Source organism: Podarcis cretensis (genome assembly GCF_951804945.1).
Source record: "Podarcis cretensis genome assembly, chromosome: 5".
NCBI lineage: Eukaryota > Metazoa > Chordata > Lepidosauria > Squamata > Lacertidae > Podarcis > Podarcis cretensis.
The window spans coordinates 21,624,132-21,645,235 of NC_137174.1; the positions used below are offsets into that span (position 1 = coordinate 21,624,132).

At 42.9% G+C, this 21,104-nt stretch overlaps 1 protein-coding gene and 1 long non-coding RNA gene across 6 annotated transcripts in view; both read left to right on the forward strand.

The window, feature by feature from the left end:
- Positions 1–19,017, forward strand: part of SH2D4B (SH2 domain containing 4B) — a 79,613-nt gene extending 60,596 nt beyond the window's left edge. For all 5 annotated transcript variants that reach the window (XM_079975716.1, XM_079975719.1, XM_079975715.1 and 2 more), the window contains 2 exons: positions 11,774–11,994; positions 17,869–19,017. In XM_079975716.1, coding sequence (XP_079831842.1) covers positions 11,774–11,994; positions 17,869–17,961 — 314 coding nt within the window. In that variant the 3' untranslated portion in view covers positions 17,962–19,017. The remainder of the gene's footprint in view (positions 1–11,773; positions 11,995–17,868) is intronic.
- On the forward strand, positions 9–7,588 carry LOC307215997. Its single transcript, XR_013838864.1, has 3 exons — positions 9–302; positions 4,662–4,710; positions 7,394–7,588. It is a non-coding gene; the product is annotated as an uncharacterized lncRNA (long non-coding RNA).
- Positions 19,018–21,104: the final 2,087 nt, after the last annotated feature.

Consider the following 21,104-nt stretch of genomic DNA (forward strand, 5'->3'; position numbering starts at 1 on the left):
TCGAGACAATTTTGCAGTATGGCAGCTGATCTATCAATAAAGGCAGCCAAAGTCCAGCTCAGTACAGGAACCTCTGTAAATGTAGTTGGACAAACAGACCAGTGATGTCATAATGACCGTATCGGCCAATTGGGAGGCGTTTTCATTTTCTTCTAGCTATTGACTATGTAACTGATGTAGTTATAACAGACTGCCAATGAAGTTCTAGCTTTAGAAAGACTTCTGTTCAGACCAAGCTCATTAATTTTGCCTGCACAAGAAGTAAGAAAGTGTGTTGAGACACCCAATTATATCTACAACAGGTAGAGTGAGCCCTCAGAAACAGCAAACCATTAATATAATTATAATCAAGTAGAGTTGTGTAAAGGCTGGATTGCGGTAGCAGATGCAATGCACAGAGCATTAGAAACAAGGAGAAACAGAGTTCTGCTTTTCCTAGAGCTGAGATGGGGAACTTGTGGCCTTCCAGATGTGTTGGACTCCAGGTTCCATCAGCATGGCATGGGGTTATGGGAACTGTAGTCCAACAGCATAAGAAGGTCCATAGGTTCTCCCTCCCTGAGCTAGAGTTTAGGTATGTTTACAATACCACTTATTCTGCATCCAGTGCACACCCACTGCTAGTTTTTAAAGCCTCATTTAGCCACAGCCCATATCGATCCTGTAGTTTCTTGACAAATACCATTTTTTGATGCATTTCCCCTCAAACCAGCTCAATTCAAAATGGATGCGGAGTAAGTGGTAATGTGAACATTCGAGAAAGCTGCCACACATGTGCATATGACAGCTTCTCTCTCTTTCTGTGTGTGTGTGTGTGTGTGTGTTGCAGTGGGTGAGAAACCAAACAGTTTTTTAAAAAATAATATTTATTACTTTTTTCAACAATTTAAACACTACAAAAAATAAAAACAATACAATACAATACAATACAATACAAAAAAACAAAAACAAAAACAAAAACAAAAACACTACATTACACTAACAAAACACTAACATTAAACTAACAAAACAAAACAAACACAGTTTAGAACACATCAAATAATTTCAATATCTTATCTTTCATTCACTTATTTCCGTGACCTCCTCGCACCTCCCTTTTTGTATTCCACTTCTATTAATTTTTCCAGCAATTCCTTTCCATCTTCCTCTATTTTTAATCCTATAATTATCTTAACACATTCTAACCTTATTTTCCCTTTAATACTCTATTAATCTATTTATCCTTAATTCCTTATAACATTTCTACTAAAGCCATATAACTTCATTCCAACATAGAGAAACCAAACAGTTCATGTGTCAAGTGAAGACATCCCTGACCCCTCTCTGATGTGAACAACAGTGTGTAAATGTGACTTGAAATGCTGCTGGTGTGAATATACCCTATATGACAATCAAGGTATTGCAGCAGCTGCTTTTAGGTTATGTGCAGATTAGCACAGCAAAGTCTACTGCATTTGCTCCAAATGTATGAGCATCTGCAGGAAAGCTGAGGAAGCAAAAAGACTGCCTTTCCTCTTCACAAACTAATTAGCTGGAACAAAGACTTTCACAGCTTCCCACAAAACATAATAAAGGCAGCACCACAAATTACCTATCTTTCTTTGCAAGCATGCACAACACAATATGCACAATGGGCCACATGTTTTAGGTTAATAACTGGTTTCACACTTAGGAAAGAGTTGTGAAGTGAACACCATCTTGCTTGCTTGCTTCTGCATATTGTATTACATGGGCCAAATGATGTTCGCTTAGAACTGAGATCTCTTTAACTTGCTTGGCTGTCAAAGGCTTTGAATCTCTCTCTCTCTCTCTCTCTCTCTCTCTCTCTCTCTCTCTCTGGTCTGTTCTATATGAGTGAAGGGATGCGGGTGGCGCTGTGGGTTAAACCACAGAGCCTAAGACTTGCCGATCAGAAAGTCGGCGGTTCGAATCCCCGTGATGGGGTGAGCTCCCGTTGCTTGGTCCCTGCTCCTGCCAACCTAGCAGTTTGAAAGCACATCAAAATGCAAGTAGATAAATAGGTACCGCTCCAACGGGAAGGTAAACAGCGTTTCCGTGCGCTGCTCTCGTTCGCCAGAAGCAGCTTGGCCATGCTGGCCACATGACCCAGAAGCTGTCTGCGGACAAACGCCGGCTCCCTCGGCCAATAAAGCGAGATGAGTGCTGCAACCCCAGAGTCGGTCACGACTGGACCTAATGGTCAGGGGTCCCTTTACCTTTTTATATGAGTGAAACTGAGGGCTTGCCATGGCACTTTCCTTCCTGTTTACTGCTGAGTTGGAGCAAATGTCAACCTGGAGAAAACCTGAATGGCATTTGCTCTGATTTAGCGCTAAAATGTGGGTTTTCCAGGGGAAAGCAGCGTGGCAAAGGCAAAAGAGCTCAGATCTGTGCTTTCTAGGCACAGAGCAAGTGGAGGTGTGGACAAGCCCTGAGACAATATTGAACAAATCCTGATTAAAATTTGGTAGGGCCATGATGGGCCATCTAACATTGCCTCATGGCTAGATTATGTTCACAGGCTACCAGACAGAGATCATTCCCCCACCTTTTTTTCTTTTTTACATAGATGACATTTATATTCACAAACCTCTTGTGCTGATAGACACCCCCAGAGGCTATCATGGACTGGTTGTATGCAGAAGAATGGTGGGGGGAACTAGTTGGGGAGCCATCAAGAGAAGAAAGCTCAGACCCCAGGGATTGGTGGTGGGATGATGATGAGTGGTCAGAGGGAGAAGACTGGGAGGAGGAGGTGTTGGAAGCCGAAGGGGTACCATGGCTTAGTGATCTGAGAGAGTCTGTGGCAGAGAGAAGTCAAGAACCGGAAGGTGAAGCTGGCAAGTGGGAGGAGGGAGGCCAAGAGGCAGAGGTGACTCAGGCTGTTGAAGAGTTAGGGTCCTCCCTTCTTTCTGTGATGAACTCCCCTCCTCTGTCTCCCAGAACCAGGAGAGATATGAAAAGGGTGGAGTATATTTAAAGTATACTGTAGTTCCTGTTTTCACAAATCCCCAATGGATTATGCCCAGTGTTTTAGGAGACATATACCTCCAGCATGGAAAATGCATTTGTATTCCAGCTCATAAGATTACACTATACTTGCGCTCCATTATTCCAGTGAAATTTAATTTTGACACAAATTATGAGCAATTTTTTTGCAATGAGGGAACATCCAAAATTATCATGACAACCATTTGTTAAAGTTTTAAAATGATTGTATAAGATGTAGGCAAATGTCATCTTCTTGCTTCTTTCTTTTTGAATCTTGCAACGACTTCCATTTTCCTTTTCCAGACCATTTTCTCCCGGTAACAGTGCAGATCCAAATAGATAGGCAGCTTCCTATGAATGCTGATGAAATGCATAGGTGCTTAAGAAAGAGCTGAATAAATGAGATTAGGTTTTTGGTGTGTTAGTAATTAGATTTTTTTTCCTGGAATGATGAAAGGGTAGCAGCGCTTTATGATACTACTGGAACAAGGCCACCATTTCATCATATTTATATTGCGGTAACGTCTAGTGGCTGCACTTTTGATCAGAGTCCCATTTCATTTGGAACTCTGCATGCAAATGAGCTCATGTCTTTAGTTTACAATTTGGAGGTGGTCTTGAAATATATAGGACATCTCAAATGCAACGATACCCTAATATGAGGTGGCTGCTTCAGTAGCAGGACTTTTTTTCAGCCAGAACTCACCGGAACTCATTTCTGGCACCTCTCAGCTGGGTGCCATTGCCATTATAAGAGAACAAGGGAGGCATTCATGGTGAGTTCTGGCACCTCTTTTTCTAGAAAAATATCACTGGTAGGGAGAATTAAGAGATCAGGGCAAAAGGTGGGCAGTGGAACTGAGCAGGGACAGAAATGTTTTGAGAGGGCAGAATGGGGAGACCCATTGGCAAGGCAAGACAGCGGTCATTATCAGAAGCAATAAGAGAACAGAAACAGAGGGAGTGTAGTGTGGTGGTTTAATATTTTGTTGGGAGCTGTCTTGAGTGGCTGGGGCAACCCAGTCAGATGGGTAGCAGTTGTTGTTGTTGTTAGATTGTTAGACTCAGAGCTGGGAGACAAAGGTTCAAATCCCCACTAGTAGTACAAACAACAATAACTGCAAAAAGGGGCAGGTAAATATATTCATGGTAGATAAATTCAGAAGTATAAAAGAGAGAGAGCTGTGTTTCCTGTTTTTCTTATCTGGATTGTGAAATAAATTACGGCTTTGAGATCATGAAATCTTTTTGTGCAAACTGAAATGAAAGACAGAGGAGGGGAGAAATGAAAGGAAGCAACAGCACAGTTCAAAGAAGCATTCATTTGTGGCTCTGTGTTACAAGCAGTGTGCTGTGAGGAGTAATACTGTGGCCCACCTTTCTTGTGTGGCACGGAGCTTGTTAGTGAACATGGGGGAAATATTTTGACAGCAATCTGAAAAAGGTTTACAGTACTTGAGAGCTTGAATTCAGGAAGAGGCAGGGGGAGACAATGAGAGTTTTAACCACGACTCACAGCAGTGGGTGTAGCACATCTAATTTGCGAGGAAAGCTGCTAGGGAATTCATTCCTGAGCTGCGGAATTCATTTCAGAGAGATTCTGGTGTTCAATTCGTCCTGATACTTCAACATTATTTGGGCAGATAATTCTGTAGAGGTTTCTGTTTCAGAAATCTTGAGCAACAAAGCATGGGCAGAGCTACAGCGCTCTTTCAACAGGTAGGTAAAAGCACACTCCTGGATGGTTGTCTAGTCAAAGGCGACTATGGGGTTGCAGTGCTCATCTTGCTTTTGAGGCTGAAGGAGCTCGCGTTTGTCCACGTACTGCTTTCTGGATCATGTGGCCAGCATGACTAAACCGCTTATCGTGCAATGGAACACCGTGATGGAAAACAGAGTGCACAGAAACCTCGTTTATCTTCCTGCTACAGTGGTACCTATTTATCTACCTGCACTGGCATGCTTTTGAACTGCTAGGTTGGCAGGAGCTGGGACAGAGTAACAGGAGCTCACTCTGTCTTGGGGATTCGAACCACCAACTTTCCGATCAGCAAGCCCAAGAGGCTCAGTGGTTTAGACCACAGCGCCACCCGTGTCCCTTTCAACAAATACCAGTCAACTGAGGGCAGAGCTAGGGTGTGATGCTTGATGCAAGACTGCTTCCAAAAATGGCGGCTCATTTTGTTTATTCAACAAAATTTATATACCATTTACAAGAGCAAGCAGTTTACACCAGTCTGAAACAGTAATTAAAAACAAGTTCCATATGAAGAAGAAATCAAGTAAAAAACCCAGTAAATATAAAACACTTTTACTTCAAAAGCCCACACATCTAGGTTACATGCTGAAATTACATGCCTGGGTAGACTTTCTGGAACAACCCAGTTTGAAGGAAATGCCCAAAATAATAGTTACAGTGGTACCTCGGGTTAAGAACTTAATTCGTTCCGGAGGTCTGTTCTTAACCTGAAACTGTTCTTAACCTGAGGTACCACTTTAGCTAATGGGGCCTCCTGCTACCGCTGCACCGCCGCACCACGATTTCTGTTCTCACCCTGAAGCAAAGTTCTTAACTCGAGGTACTATTTCTGGGTTAGCGGAGTCTGTAACCTGAGGTACCACTGTAGTATAAGGAGCTCCTCTCCCCCCGCAAGCCAATAACATTTAATCTGATTTTCAGTGTTATTTCTGTTGCTTTTCACTGTCTTTTCACTGTCCCCCATGAAGCACAATGGAAACAACATGAGGTTGGGTTGCAGCCCCATTGAATTGTCATATATTGTGAGCCCACTGGAGAATGTGTGCAGCCAATGAAGAAGCTTATATTTTGAAATCAGATCCTAAGACAGAAAATGGGAAACCTGTGTCCCAAACCACAACTCCCACAACCCTTGACCATTGCCATGCTGGCTGGGGGTGATGGGTGTCCAATACCAGGAGGGCCACAGGTTGCCTTTCCCTTTCTTACGATGTGGGATTTTGGGTGCTCCTTTTTGGTCTTCTTTCCAAGCTCTTTGTTACAACAGGATTTCCCAGGAAATAGACTTGAGGGGGAGAATTGTGGTTCGGCACAAAGCACAGGAAGTAGGCAGCAAAGGCGTTACCATATCCAGACCTACTTTGGAAAGAGTATTTCCCGTACAGCTTCCACCCCCTGCAGCCATACAATTTCCATTCTGAATTTTCAGTAAGCCAGCTTTCCTTACCTTTGATGTACTATGACACTCCCCATCTTGTTCAACCTCTTTCCAGGTCCCTTTCCTAAGATATCCCTCTGTGGTGGCCCCACAACCACCCCAGTTGCATTAAATGGATGGAAAGCAGCTTTGAAGTGAGGGACAGGGCTCCAATCAAGACCCATATAACTAGATGATGCACTAAATATGTAAAGTAGGGACGCAGGTGGTGCTGTGGTCTAAACCACTGAGCCTCTTGGGCTTGCTGATTGGAAGGTTAGTGGTTCGAATCTGCGCGATGGTGGTGAGCTCCCTTTGCTCTGACCCAGCTCCTGCCAACCTAGCAGTTTGAAAGCATGCCAGTGCAAGTAGATAAATAGGTACTGCTGTGGCAGGAAGGTAAATGGTGTTTCTGTGCACTCTGGTTTCCGTCACAGTGTTACGCTGCGCCAAAAGCAGTTTTGTCATGCTGGCCACATGACCTGGAAAGCTGTCTGTGGACAAACGCCAACTCCCTCGGCCTGAAAGCGAGATGAGCGCCACAACCCCACAGTCACCTTTGATTGGACTTAACCATCCAAGGGTCCTTTACTTTTTTAACCTTTTGTATCTAAAGTATCTAATTTTATTCCTGTTAATAATTGCTCTGGATGCATGGGTGGTCATAAGTGGGGCTGTGGGGAGGTTGAGTTAACCCTTTCTCCCTGCTGTAGTCCTGACAAAGATCTCACCCCTGAAGCTGCTCTTCTCTTTGATGGAAAGCTCTATTGGCAGCAATGACGACTTCTCTTCTGGGGCAAATAGGATCTTCAGAAGGGGTGATTTTTGGTGGGACAACAGCAGGTGGGGGGGGCGAAGAGGGAGGAATTAACCCTGTGTGGTGTGGTCTCAGATCTATTCCTCACCCCCTACCTCAAAGCTGTTAATCTAAAAGGGAATCAAGAAACATTCAATGCAGCCATGGCATTTAATATATTGTCTCGTATGTCCTGTACTTGAGCCTTTCAACTTGTATTGTGCAGGAGGAATTAAATTACTGCTAAATCTCCAAGGAACTGCCCACACCTAGGGTGATTCACATTTTGAGCACCATTGAAGTTATCCTTGAAATATAGCAGCTTTTTCCCTGGGAATCACTCTCTAATTTATATATTCTCACACCTGGGAAGATTTGTTTTCTTTTACCTTTTATTCATGTCAGTTAAATCCTTATTGCTTGTTCCCAGCTGCAAAATTGTGCTTTTGCTACCAGCAGTACAAGCACGTCTGGTGCGATTTCTTGTGAGCGAGTCTGTGAATTCAGCCTGCGATACCAGCAGATGGTGAATCCCTCCAGCAGTTTAGTTTCTAGGTCCAGCTGTCTTTTGATTCACTTTGCACTGCATTTCAATATATATTAAATAATGCTCCGAGTTAAACAATGGAAGAACTGTAATATTTGCAATCATAGCCATTCATAGTGTGCTACACCTGGATCAGGGAGACCTGGGCTCAAGTTGTCTCATCCATGGTGCTCAGAGCTGCACAATTGCGGGGAGGGCAGTTTTTGCTGGGTTGTACCATTCCAGCGGACAAGTGGAGGGAGGCATGTTTGAAATCTTCAGCACATTAAAAACTGTGATGCTACACATCTGCATGTACAAAACAAATCCTTGCAGGGACAAAGATGAATGGAAACTCTCTTTGCTGGTATGTTAGTTCTGTATGCTTAGGAAGGTTTTCATTACACATTCGACCATATAATTCCCCCCTTAACAATCTGAAATTGCCAAGTTTGTTCTGACAAGCTCAGGGATATCTCCCAAAGTGCTGGTGCTTCTCTTAACCATATCCTGTGGGCCAGTAACTCAAAGACTACAGAGTTCTCCAGAGCCTTAAAAACCAGCCTATTGAACATAGTATTTTTAGTGTTCAGGATTTCAGCAAAGAATAAAAAAAATTTCAAAGGTGGGAAGCAGCATTTGAAAGCACACCAAGATGGAGATATATTTTGGCCACGAGAGTGCAAATAAAACTACAAATGCTTTCTGCTCAGCTTTTGCTATGAGCGCAGTCTGGCTGTTTTTTTCCAACCAGTTGCATACCTGGTCTTCTGTGTACCTTTTTCAAAACCAAAGAAAAGAGGAAAATGGTGGGAACAATGGAAGGGGAGAGGTCAGTGCTATGGATTTCTGCAGATAGCATAATATCTCAAATCACACTAATAAAGGCATCAGTGATTCAAAACAGGGCACCTCAGGAGGACAAGATGGGATGCCAGACCACTTGACTTGAATTCAGACTGTTTCAACTGGTTTTCTACAGATGTTGTTTATTTTCCAATACCTGTCCCGAAGTGAGTGGCTTCTGTAAGCCCCCACCCTTCTCTGTTTTCTTGTTGTCATGAGAACAGTACAGTATATTTTTTTAAAGCAGAAAGGATGAGGGCTTCCATTTCTCTAATTAACACACACTTGGCAAATGACTGGTTAGATGCAAACTAAAATAAAGAGGTGTGGGAGAGATGAAAAGAGAAGGTACAGCTCTTGACGATATCAGAAAACCAAACACGGAAATAACAAGAAAGCTTCCTGAGAATTCTTTCCAGCTTTTGAGGGGGGGTGGGAGAGAACTAAAACAAATATGAGTGTTGCCCTAAGCTAGCTAAAATGTTATAGCCATGAAATAACACCCGTGCCTCAGAACAAAGGTATGCTCTGGCAGAAGAAAAGGTGATGTGGAAGCCTGCTATGTTTTCCTTCCAGTGGTGGGTTTGGGGAGGAGGTGAACAGCTTGTTGAAAATGACCGCATTTGGTGGTGTGTGTCTGATAATGATGGCCAGTGAAATGCTGGATGGCTGTCAGCTCAGTATTTCTGTTGTATATGCAGTGTCCAATCTGCTGTCCAGCTGGAATGGATTGCTCAGATCACGTCAATCTCAGTGGGCAGCCTCAGAAGAGTGATGCTGCGAAGATTATAAAATCAGAGAGCTGGTGTGGTGTGTGTATGGTCTTGGATTTGAGCAGGAATAGGGCCAGCTTCAAACTCCATTCAGCCATAAATCTCACAAAATGATTTTGGTCTGGTCACTGTCCATCCACCTAACCCCGCTCTTAGAATTGTTGTGGCAATAAATTGGGAAACACCTGGGTTCCTTGGAGAAAGGGCAAGATGGAGGTATAACAAATAAAATGCACCTTAAGTTAGAATACACTGTCATAGTTGCATTGTCCTTGCCACCCTTTCATCTCCTTAGCTATGTGGGGTTTTTTTTTTGGGGGGGGGAGTTGTCAATGACATCACGATGGTACATCTCATATGACAACACCCTGGACATTCATAAACAAAATCATGTGGATCAACGCAGCCTTTGGGATGATACAGGAGGTTGAGCAAATGAAGCCAAAGGCAACGGGAAAAGGGGAAAAGATGCAATAGCCAGATGAACTAGGGGACACCAAACAGCGTCGAAACAGCACATGTGTTTGGTGACATGAGATTTTTTCTGTAATTTGCCTGTAACGCGCATGCTACTTTTGAATTGAATATTGAAACCGGAGAATATTCGGCACAGCTCTGACATTAAAGATGTGGAATACATGTGCATAGATTTGCACATTGCATCCTCTCCAGCTTTAGATGGAATATACGTATTTAAAAGGGAGGTGCCCAGCAGGGAAGTCTACTTCAAAACCTGAGGATCAGCTTTAATATTTCTCTTTACAATATAGTCTTCTTCTGCTTGCCACTCTGTATGTATTCATACACTGAGCTGGCTGCTTCCCTATAGGTCCAGCTGTGCTTTCCGGATTGCAGTTATCTTTGAGTGAGCATTGCTTAGCTCTATCTACCCTAGGCACAGGGAATCCTTTTCAATTCATGGACCACATTCCCTTCTGGACAACTTTCTGGGGGTCATAGCAGTGGTGATGGGTGGGATGCAGAAGCAGAACTGGGTGGCACAACGGATGTAAGTTTTACTTTGTACAACAAGCTGATTTATACATACTCTCACATACATACACTCCCAGTTTGGAGGCAGGATTCTAGCTAACTGCAGGCTAGAATGCAGTAGCTATATTTTGGTACAGCCAGCCAGCTGTTAAATTACGTGATACGGGCAACGGTAGAAAGGAGCCAAACGAGATAGCCACTGGGGCCAGTTCAGCCCTCTCTAATATCTATGATTCCAAGAGCTGTTTGACATTTGCCCTGTATGGGCAGTGGTACATGCTGCTTTAACACAATTTGCCTGGTGGACGAATAAAAGCTCCCTGATGAGAGCATCACCATTAGAGAATCACAAAGTTGTCAACTAGAAAGCCAACCACTTCGAAAACCCCAGCAGCTCTCTGTGAACTGATGGCATTACTCTTGCCAGTGCAACCCTCTTTACTGAGGACAAACATTCCTGATCTATCTGTGTGGTGTTTAAACTGAGGTGGTAACCATCAGTAAAAGGAGATACTATGTAAGCACTGCCAGCCCTTCCATTTGCATATTCAGAGAAGGCCAGAAAGGCAGAGACGTGAAACCTTACCTATGCAAACAGAGCTCTTATTCCCAGTATGATTCTCTTTGGCACATGGTACATTGTACTAGAATCTAATGATGCCACTTCAGACAATCTGTGTCACATGGGGGTTCTATCTATCAGCCTGTGTCCCCCTGCCTTCCTTGCAAATGTATAACCAGAATTACACAGATCTAGGTACTTTTTGTGCAATTCTGGAATGTTTAACAATTGACTGCTTTGGTTGGTGGCTCTTCATCTATTTATTGCTATTTATTCATTTTTAAAACTTCTATACCACTTTATATTTTTAATAACAACCTCAAAGCAGTTTACAGCATATTAAATCAATAAAACAATAGCCGGGCAATGTTCCTCCAGCCCCATGAGGAGTCTCTTGAGTAGGACTGATGAGTCTGGGCCCTGCCCCCTAGGCCAGGTGGAAAGGGCCTTGCAGGGAGAGGCCTTCACAACTCACAGCCGGGCAATGTAATTGTCTATTTACATGCCATGATGAAGACTGGCTGTTGTCTTTCCTTCCTGAAGAAAAAAAAGCCCAATTTGAAGTGCTTCATACTACAGTGCTGTAATTTACATATGTATTTTCCCAGAGGCTCCAAAATGTTTACCTGATACTGTAGATTCATCATTTGGACATTTAAAAATTCCTCAATCTCACAATGCTCTTCCACAATTTATATTACACCTCCAGATGTTGTTGAATGCCAACAATAGCCCCACCACAGCATGGTCTGTGGGAAGGGATGGTGAAAGCTGTAGTTCAACAACATCTGGAGGCCACAGGTTCCCCATCTCTCTCTTAAAAACTAAGCCATTTGATGCATTATAAGATTTTATGTGAAACAGCCTGCTTCACCTGACGTCTGAGTGCCTTTATTTAATGGACTATGCATATGTTTCCAGACCTCTAGGGCAGGCTTCCCCAAACTCGGCCCTCCAGATGTTTTGAGACTACAATTCCCACCATCCCTGACCACTGGTTCTGCTTGCTAGGGATCATGAGAGTTGTAGGCCAAAAACATCTGGAAGACCGAGGTTGCTCTAGGGAATACTAGTTGCTTGATACAGTTTTTTTTGCTCTGTTTTGGGCAGGAATTATTAGTCGCCAGGAGGCGGAAGAGCTGCTGATGAACAAGTCTGAGGGAGCATTCCTAGTACGGGTCAGTGAGAAAATCTGGGGATATGCCCTGTCCTATCGCCATCAGAGTGGATTCAAACATTTCCTGGTGGATGCTTCCGGAGACTTCTACAGCTTCTTAGGGGTGGATCCCAACCGACATGCCACACTCACAGACCTTATCGATTTCCACAAGGTATTACTTGCTATGTGCACAGAATATGAAAAAATGAACTTGATTGATGAATATTTCAAAAGGAAGAAACAGTGTGAGCCTGGGTCTTATACAAAATTAGTCTTTACAGACAGGGCTGGCTCCAGGTTTGGGGAGTGAAGGCCAGCCCTAGGCAGGGTGACTGTGGTGATTATCCGAAGCACCAGATGGCTGAGTCTAGCTACCATTTTCATTTCCCATAATGCCTCAATGGTGCTGTGGCAATGGCATTGTCGGAAATCAGTATAGCAGTTGGATTCAACTGTCCAGAGCTGGTCCAAGTGCTGAACCTACCCCCCTGAAAACACACACACACACACACACACACACGACTGCAGGTTTTACATATTAGGGAGAAATGCATATAAATGCCTATCAAAGGGAAAATAAAATGCAAAAACAACCATTCTATTAGGGGAAATTGTAAAAATGTGTATATTTCGAGTAAATGTGCACTAAACTGTTGACAAATGCAGTGCAGCCCAACCCATGCAGCTCCTATCACTTGGGAGCATGTGAAATAGGGAAACAAGCTTAATTCTCTCACAGTCTCCATATACATACTAAATCAGACTATTGGCTCATTCTCAGCTGCTCCCCAATTCCTCTCATCAAGGTTTTGCACAGCCCTGCTACCTGCGTGCCTTTTTAACTGGAGCTGTCGGGGCCTGAGTCAGAGGCCTTGTGAATGCAAAGCACATAGTCAGGCAGTGTAGCTAGAGCTATTTTTCATTCTGATGTAATGCTTCTGGGAGAAAGAAGATGGGGAACTGGTAGTATACATGATATAGCAAGGGACCTGTGTATTCTGTGCAAAAATGGGGAGGGGAAGAGCCCATCCTTATTAAAGTTCTGTGCCAAGGCAATCCGAGTCCCATATCAGGAAAAGCTCAGTTCATCAAAATAGATGATGCAAGTTTATTGATTTTGTGTGATTTCTTTATTTCCCCATAATTTATTATATGGCATTCTTTCCCTCTTCATCAGCAAGCAGGGGCAAGGATTATGAGTGCCCTTACCCTGCACCCAAAGGTTGGGAGTCTCAGTTAGACACCCTCCTTTGATTTCTGAGAACCCAAGTAGATAGGCGTTTGTTTGTTTTTAAAAAGACTAACCAACCAATCAAGAGTTGGGGGTGTGTCCCCCCATTCAGAACCAGTCTATTTGAAATGGGAGGAAAGCTGACACAGGCGCCATTGGAAACTTTCCTTCCATTGCAAATAGCAGGCTTCTGGTTTGTGATTCCAGTTTGTACTACGGCAGATGTAAATGGTTAAAGCTCTCTTTCCCCTATACCTGTTTTTTGCGGTGGAAGGGGTGGGTCACCTGCACAAGCAATTGGTTTTGTTATTTGTTTGCTTTTGTTGTTTTTTTAAAAAAACTTGCAATGCATATGTAATGATATCACTGTCAGCTTGGCCCTAAAATTTCAGCTGGTGTTGTCCACATATTTTCAAGCTTATGTTTGCAGCCACAAAAGCTAGAACAAAGATGGGAAGGCTGGGATCCTTCTGCTATTGTCAGCTCCATTCAGCCTGGGCATTGCTCAGGGATGATGGGAGTTGTAGTCCAACTACATCTGAAGGGTCATGGGTCTAGAATCTTGCACTAAAAATACCATAAAATAAAATAAAATAAAATAAAATAAAAGACAGCTGAGATAGTCGGGAAGCTGAATTCTGGACTCAGTCTCACTTTCTGCAAGCTTCCAGAGAGGGATGCACAAATCTACCCATTTTGGTTTATCTTAGTTTCTCATTTTTCCAATCTGAATTTTAAGTTCTCCACATTTCTGCTGGTTTGCGATTTTTTTTAAGTTCTCATGAAAATTGACCAGTGTGAATTTCTCCAAATGTACACATTTTTGTATGCAATCTTGCCTAATTCATATTTTTGCAAAGCAGTTACCTTAAATTAATGCCATTTTCATTAATATATGCATTTCTATGCACAATTTACCGTAGTATACTTTTTTTTTTTACTCCATCTTGGCTGGTGAACTGAATTGCAAAATTCAGAGAAGTGTGAATTTCAAAAGAGAACAGTCGTTCAGTTTGAGTATTGCTTCGAAAAGTGCATATTAGGTGGGCTAACCTTAAAATGGGAACTGAATTGCTTTTCTCTCCCACTGCTCCTTGCAGAATCACAGCATGCACACAACCCTGGGCATAGTCCTACAAAAAGTCCTACAAACTTCAGATACAGGGACTGCGGCAACTTCAGTATCCCCCTTCTTTCCCTAGAGTCAAGCTTGCATGAAAACTTTTGTATTTCTCTTCCTCCCAGCTTGCTCATCATAGGCAATAAGAGCACAAGAAAAGCCCATCCATCCAGGGAGGAAGCACAGGGACACCTGTCAAAAGCAAAACGTCCATTAGCCTCTGACATTCAAAATAAAATAGATTGGGATGTCCCCCGATGAGAAAAATCAATGGCTGCAGCTATGACAAGCTTGTTAGAGGACTTGCTTGGCCCCTGAAGTGAGCAGGCAAGTCTCGCTTAATTGTCTGTGGTCAAATGGGAAAGAGATTTAACAGCGCCGTCTTGGGATGTTGCCCCTTCCTTATCTCCCCAGCCACTAACTCCGGTGCTTTTTTCATCTGAGTGCACTCTTAACAATAAATACAGGAAAAAAAGTCAGAGCCAGCTGTGGTAATGGCAGAAAAATGCAATGGTATACAGGCACCAGCCAGTCTACCTGCTATTATTAAATCTCATCTATATATATATATATATAGAGAGAGAGAGAGAGAGTGTTTATAAAGACCCAAAAGTCAAGTTCATGTACATTTAAACACAATGCAGAAAATGCTACAGGTAGCCCTCCTGAACCAATGATGTGTAGATTTGTAGATACAGTGGTACCTCAGGTTACAGACATTTCAGGTTACAGACTCCGCTAACCCAGAAATAGTACCTCGGGTTAAGAACTTTGCTTCAGGATGAGAACAGGAATTGTGCTCTGGTGGTGCGGCAGCAGCAGGAGGCCCCATTAGCTAAAGTGGTACCTCAGGTTAAGAACAGTTTCAGATAAAGAACAGACCTCCAGAACAAATTAAGTTCTTAACCCGAGGTACCACTGTACATTGGTTTTGTATGTGGATATCCTTCAGATGTGTGCTAAAAGCACTTTGCAGAAGCAGGGTTATGGTTAGGGTCATCATTGGCTGCGTACACACACTTAAAGCACATTCGCCCACCACCTAAAATCCAGGGAACTATGGTTTGTTAGGAGTGCTGGGAACTGTAGCACTATGAGAGGTATACTACATTTCCTGGGATTCTTTGGAGGAAAGATGTTCTTGAAATGTATCGTGTGTATGCAGCCATTTCCAGAACCAAGAGACTCTAGTCCTTTGCCTGCCTCAGATCTGCAATCCAGAGTTCCATGGGGAGAGGGAATGGCTCTTAAACCAGTTTGTCAGTGGTGCAAATGCATGCCCTCAGTCCCTTATGTCAGTTTTAGATATGTAAAGAGCAAAAGATTGTGTTTCCGGCAACCCACCACCATGACAACACTGGGGTAGGGGAAGGAATTCTGCCCTTTAGTCTCCCTCAGCCACTGGAAGAGCACTGTATTTCCTGATGTCATTGTGTAGTGCCACAGCATTAAGATCAGGAGATTACTCTGTGAGGACTAGCAAGCCACTTTCTGTGGCTTGTCTAGCCAGAGGTGGCCTGTGGACTAGCTAGGCCTGTCACAGAGACATATCGTCACCATGGAGCCAAGCAAGGGATCCATATTACACCAGGCAGCTGTGATCATCGTGCCAGGGTCAAGAGTGGCTCTTCCGGGCCATACAATTGCATTTCATGTAACTTTACTCCAGTTATCCAGAAACTGCACTAGAGAAGAAGGAACTCTTTTACAAGACCCTTGGCATCCTGACATAGGATTGCCTCTTTCTCCATGAAAGTCAGTTTTGCTACTGATTTCAATAGGCTGCACCCTTTTGTCTTTGGTTTTTCCAGGGCCAGATTTAGGTTTGATGAGGCCCTAAGCTATTGAAGGTAATGGGGCCCTTTTTATGTCCAGCTGTCCTTTGTCAACAACAAATTGTCAATTTTTTGTTGTTGAACATATGCTATAAGGTAATTTGTGGACCTAATAGGTATCTAAGGGACGCAGGTGGCGCTGTGGGTTAAAGCCTCAGCGCCTAGGGCTTGCCGATCGGAAGGTCGGCAGTTCGAATCCCTGCGGCGGGGTGCGCTCCCGTTGCTCGGTCCCAGCGCCTGCCAACCTAGCAGTTCGAAAGCACCTCCGGGTGCAAGTAGATAAATAGGGACCGCTTACTGGCGGGAAGGTAAACAGCGTTTCCGTGTGCTGCGCTGGCTCGCCAGATGCAGCTTTGTCACGCTGGCCACGTGACCCGGAAGTGTCTCCGGACAGCGCTGGCCCCTGGCCTCTTGAGTGAGATGGGCGCACAACCCCAGAGTCTGTCAAGACTGGCCCGTACGGGCAGGGGTACCTTTACCTTTACCTAATAGGTATCTAAAGCCATTTGCACATTACAAAATATGTATTTTATCAAAGTACATCCAGTTTTTTCCCTTTAGATTTTTTGGGGGCCTCCAAGAGAGTGGGGCCCTAAGCTATAGCTTGTTTAGCTTATATGTAAATCTGGCCCTGGGCTTTTCTGATCTCTGGCATTGGTTGTGTGTGCATGCACAATATGTATTTGAACAAAACAAACTATACCCCCCTCCTGTGCACACACACACAGACACACAGAGACAAAACCTTTTCAGTTCTCTTGAAGCATCTTAATGTACCAGACATGGCAAAAAGTGAATCTTCAATGAGTAATGGCCTGTAAGCTAGGGCTGTCGAAAATAAATTCATTTTAGAAATGTTTCAGATGATTGCTGTTTATGTATAAGCATCAGATGATCTAGATACAAGTGATTCAATTGCAAACAGGCAGCAGACAAGAGAACATGCATTTAAAAGGAGGTGGGGCTGGCAGAGGGTGGGGAGGAAGAAACTCATATCCAAGGCAAAGATGAATAGGAATGGGTGAATAATGCATCCTTCGACTTCTGCATGATTAGACAGTGCCACATCCTAGATGGAGAAAGATAATAGCTGCTATTTCCAGACTGAAAACAAACAATGGTAAGTATGTACATGAGCACCAGCAAGTCTCTTCTCATTGAGCTGAGCTGAGCTGGAATGATTAATCATCCTAGCTATGGTCCCACCTGCATCCCATGTTTATTTGTTTAGCATGGAGGTAATGAGGTTTTCACGTGAACCTTAGGAGCTGTGCTACATGATTAGCAAGCCGTTAATGACACAGCCCTTGCTTAACTGCAGCACCTCAAACTGCAGGTGAGGGATTAAATGCTCGAATGGTCCCTCATCTCAAAAATGACAACAACATAAAACTTGCCAGTTAAGCTTTCTCCCCAACATGCTAGCTCTGCGTGTGTAGAGAGAGCTTTTTTTATCATCTATTTTAATATCGGAATGCATTTGAACACCCAGTTGCTATGTCAGAAATAGTTCGCTGCAGTTATAGATACATTATATCAATCTGTTGATCATGTGGCTGTGAGTCTCTGCATTCCCCCTTTCCTCTTTAGAAAAAAATCCCTTGCTGAGCTGTTAGAAGGCAGAACAGGATGATTAATCATGAAGATCTCCCTCTTCCCCCCACCCCAGATATTAAACACCATGTTAATATGTCTCCTGTCAACTGGTTTAATATGAACCATCAAAAGAATTAAAACACCTTACAGCATGAACCTAGATTTGCTTATGGGGCTTCATAAGTGCAGTATATAGTAAGCCATATAGTCATTTCAACATGATTATTTTTCACACTGATGATGCAATTTATTTTCTCTCTCTAGGAAGAAATAATCACATCCTCTGGCGGAGAGTTGCTGCTGGAGCCTTGCAGACAAACAAAGAACCCACCTGATTATAGCCCTTTATTTGAATGACTGTGGAGACTATAGTAAATATTTCTGGAGAACAGAAATAATTAGTGAAATGACTCCACCTTGAGATATAAGTTAGCAGCTTATCACCAGCTAATGAATGGCAAATGTTAACCAAGAAAAAGTCTTATGTAGGCAATCCAATTTTTAATTCGCAGCCATTATTTATCTTAATAGCCATTTAAAACTGGAAGCACGAGAAAACAATTCCTCTACAATTGTCCTTCAGAATCGGGTTAAACCACCAGTGATGATCAAAAAATCACCCCTCCACACAAAAAATTTCCCTGATAGCTGTAGCAAAAGAGATGGTTGGTAATGGAACTTATTTAGCATATAGTGAGTTGTGAATTTCTCAAAATGGTAGCATTCAGGAGCTAAATGTATGTGACTGAAAAAGATGCAGATTAATGGTATGGCTATGTAGAGATAGGTCTTTTCTAGTCTTCAAACTATGCATGATGTTAGCAGCCCCATTTGCTTAAACCTCGTCTTCCCCAGGTATACATAAAGTGGGGATCTGATTTTTATTTTTACCTCAGTAAGGAGAGCAAAACCATCCTTGCACCCACCACTTTTCTTTCCATAACCTTTCTTCTAGCCAAGCTCAATTCTGGCATCACAGCTTGGTTGAAGAGAAAAGTTTTGGGGGTGGAGTGAAAGGTAAGCTATGGGGACGGGGTTAAGTACCCCCAATAATTGGGGCAGCTCCTGGCTGAAACCAACGTGGCAGCAGCTGTTACATGTGCCTTGAGCCTATACAGAGTGGAAAGGGAGACCAACATTTATACATTTCACAGTCCTTTAGCAGGGGTGTTACAGCCATTAGAACCTCCTCCCCCTTTCCTAGAACAGCTTCCTCACACTGCTTGCCTACCATCCCATTATAAAGAGGGATTTCCCTTTCAACAGGCCTTGACTTGTATGCAGGATTGAATTGTCAAGTGTAAAAGTGTACATATTGCCACCTGGCAAATATTGGAGGATAAAACATACCGACTTCTAAGTTGCACTCCTTACCAACTTTTTATAAGGAGCAATAAACACTTGTGAAACATCGGCATCTTATGGATATTTTTGCTTTTGTTTTTATTTAGCTAGGAAAATCTCTTCCTTCTGTCCCTCTGTTTTCAATTACAAGCCTATATAGGCAACTATACTCATGCATTTTTATACTTTGTACCAAGCCTCAGTTATGATGACAAATAACATTATGACTGTGTGATACTTTGGTGAGCTTTTCATTGGAATATGAAAGGATCTGATTTATTTCCATCTTCTCCTCGCCTCAGATTTACCCTATAAAAATTGTTAGAACAATCTGACTATTAAAAACTGAGAAAATAATAAAACTAAAACACTGGCAGCACAAACACAGAGAAAGGACTGACACTGCAGCCTAAAAGATAGCAGAAAAAAGGGCTTTAGCTTGTTTTCTAAAAAGTCATCAGCAGGAACTAACATTTTGGACTTCCAAGGGAAGGCGTTTGACAAGGGAGGGGTCACTACAAAGAAGACCCTTCTTCTGCCACACAGCCTAAATCTGGACAAGAAATGCACCGTCAGCAAAAACCCATTTGAGAATCTCAAAATCTGTAAACTCATGGTGGAAAAAGCAGTCTCTATATTTTTCCAGTTTAGGCCATTTAGGGCAGGAATAGGAAATATGTGACCCTTCAGATGCTGCTGGATTGCAAATTCCACCATCCCTGACCATGGGCATGTCTAGCATCAAGAGAGCTACTGGTTCACTACAACTGATTAGATCTTAAATGTCAACATAAATACTTTTTATTTAGCCTACATCAGGGCCAAGGAACTCGTGGTCCTCCATATGTTGGACCATAATTCCCATCATCCTTGGCCTTTTTCTGTTTGAATTGGGAGATATTATTTATATCCCACTTTAGGGTTTAAATAAAGGCCATCTAGGTGACCTGCATTAAACATTAAAGATAAAAATAACATTAGGAACAACAAGCAAGCACCTCTTATATCAAAGCATTCAAAAAGAAGAAATAACAGTAAGATGTTGACAAAAACGGTAAAAGCATAATGAAAAGTGGACAAATCAAACTTCTGCTACTCCCAAGATCCCCCCCCCAAAATAAAAAGACTTTGACTACCTTAAGCCACAGCTGAAGAAACCTCCTTGAGCACGAGTCTCCTTTCTGAAGGCGGAGATGTTCAGAGCACTCCCTCATAAGATGGCGTGAGTACATGGGAAGGGAAGTATTGAAGGGGGAAAGGCAGGAACATGAATGGGAATCAAGTTGTTGCATATGAATTCCTCTCAGCCCCAGCCAGCATGGCCAATGATGAGAGATAATGGGAGTTGTAGTCCAGCAACATCGGGAGAATCAAAGGTTGCCCACCTGATTTAGAAATTTGACGGTCAACACCAGAGCAATTGGCATTGGGCTAAGAAACCAACTGGATGGCAGAGGATCTCCTTCAGACTTGATGCTCCAGGCTTCCTGCAGGCAATCCTGGTTAATAATTAGGCATCTTCTGCATTCTGGATGCTCTTCAGAGATGGCTTCATGTAGAACACTTCCAGCAGGAAGAAACCAAAGGATGCATGACAGTGACCGGATTGTTCTCCTTCAGGAGAGGGCACTGATGATCACTAAACTGAAGGCAGTGAAAGGCATCTCTACCAACAGAAGATCAGAGCAGAGGTCAAGAGTAACCTCCAAACAGAGAACAGTTTGCAGAAAGTTTGGTCTCCATCCCATCTTCCTTGCTATTTCCTAATGAACATATATGGGACAGCAGTGTGATTTTTCATTTGGTAATCCATTTTCATTTCCCCCCAGTCTGCATTTCATGCATGCCTCATATTTTAGGTTTTACCTGGCTTTAAAATAAATTCCTTGTAAGTTCTCTGGCAAATGAAATTACCGGCTGGAAAACTGCAATTTCATCTTGAGAGTTTTATTATGCTAATAAATGTCAGGATTCTCAAATAAAGGAATTGCTTTTTTTTCCAGAGTCCCAAAGAATTAATGAAAAACAGTCAGCCAACTCATAGAGTACCAGAAAGGAAAACCTCAACAATATATAACCAGAAACAGCAGCCATATAATAAAGTGGAACTTAACCGAAGATAAATTTCAAAGGAAACAAAGAGAGATCATAGCGGG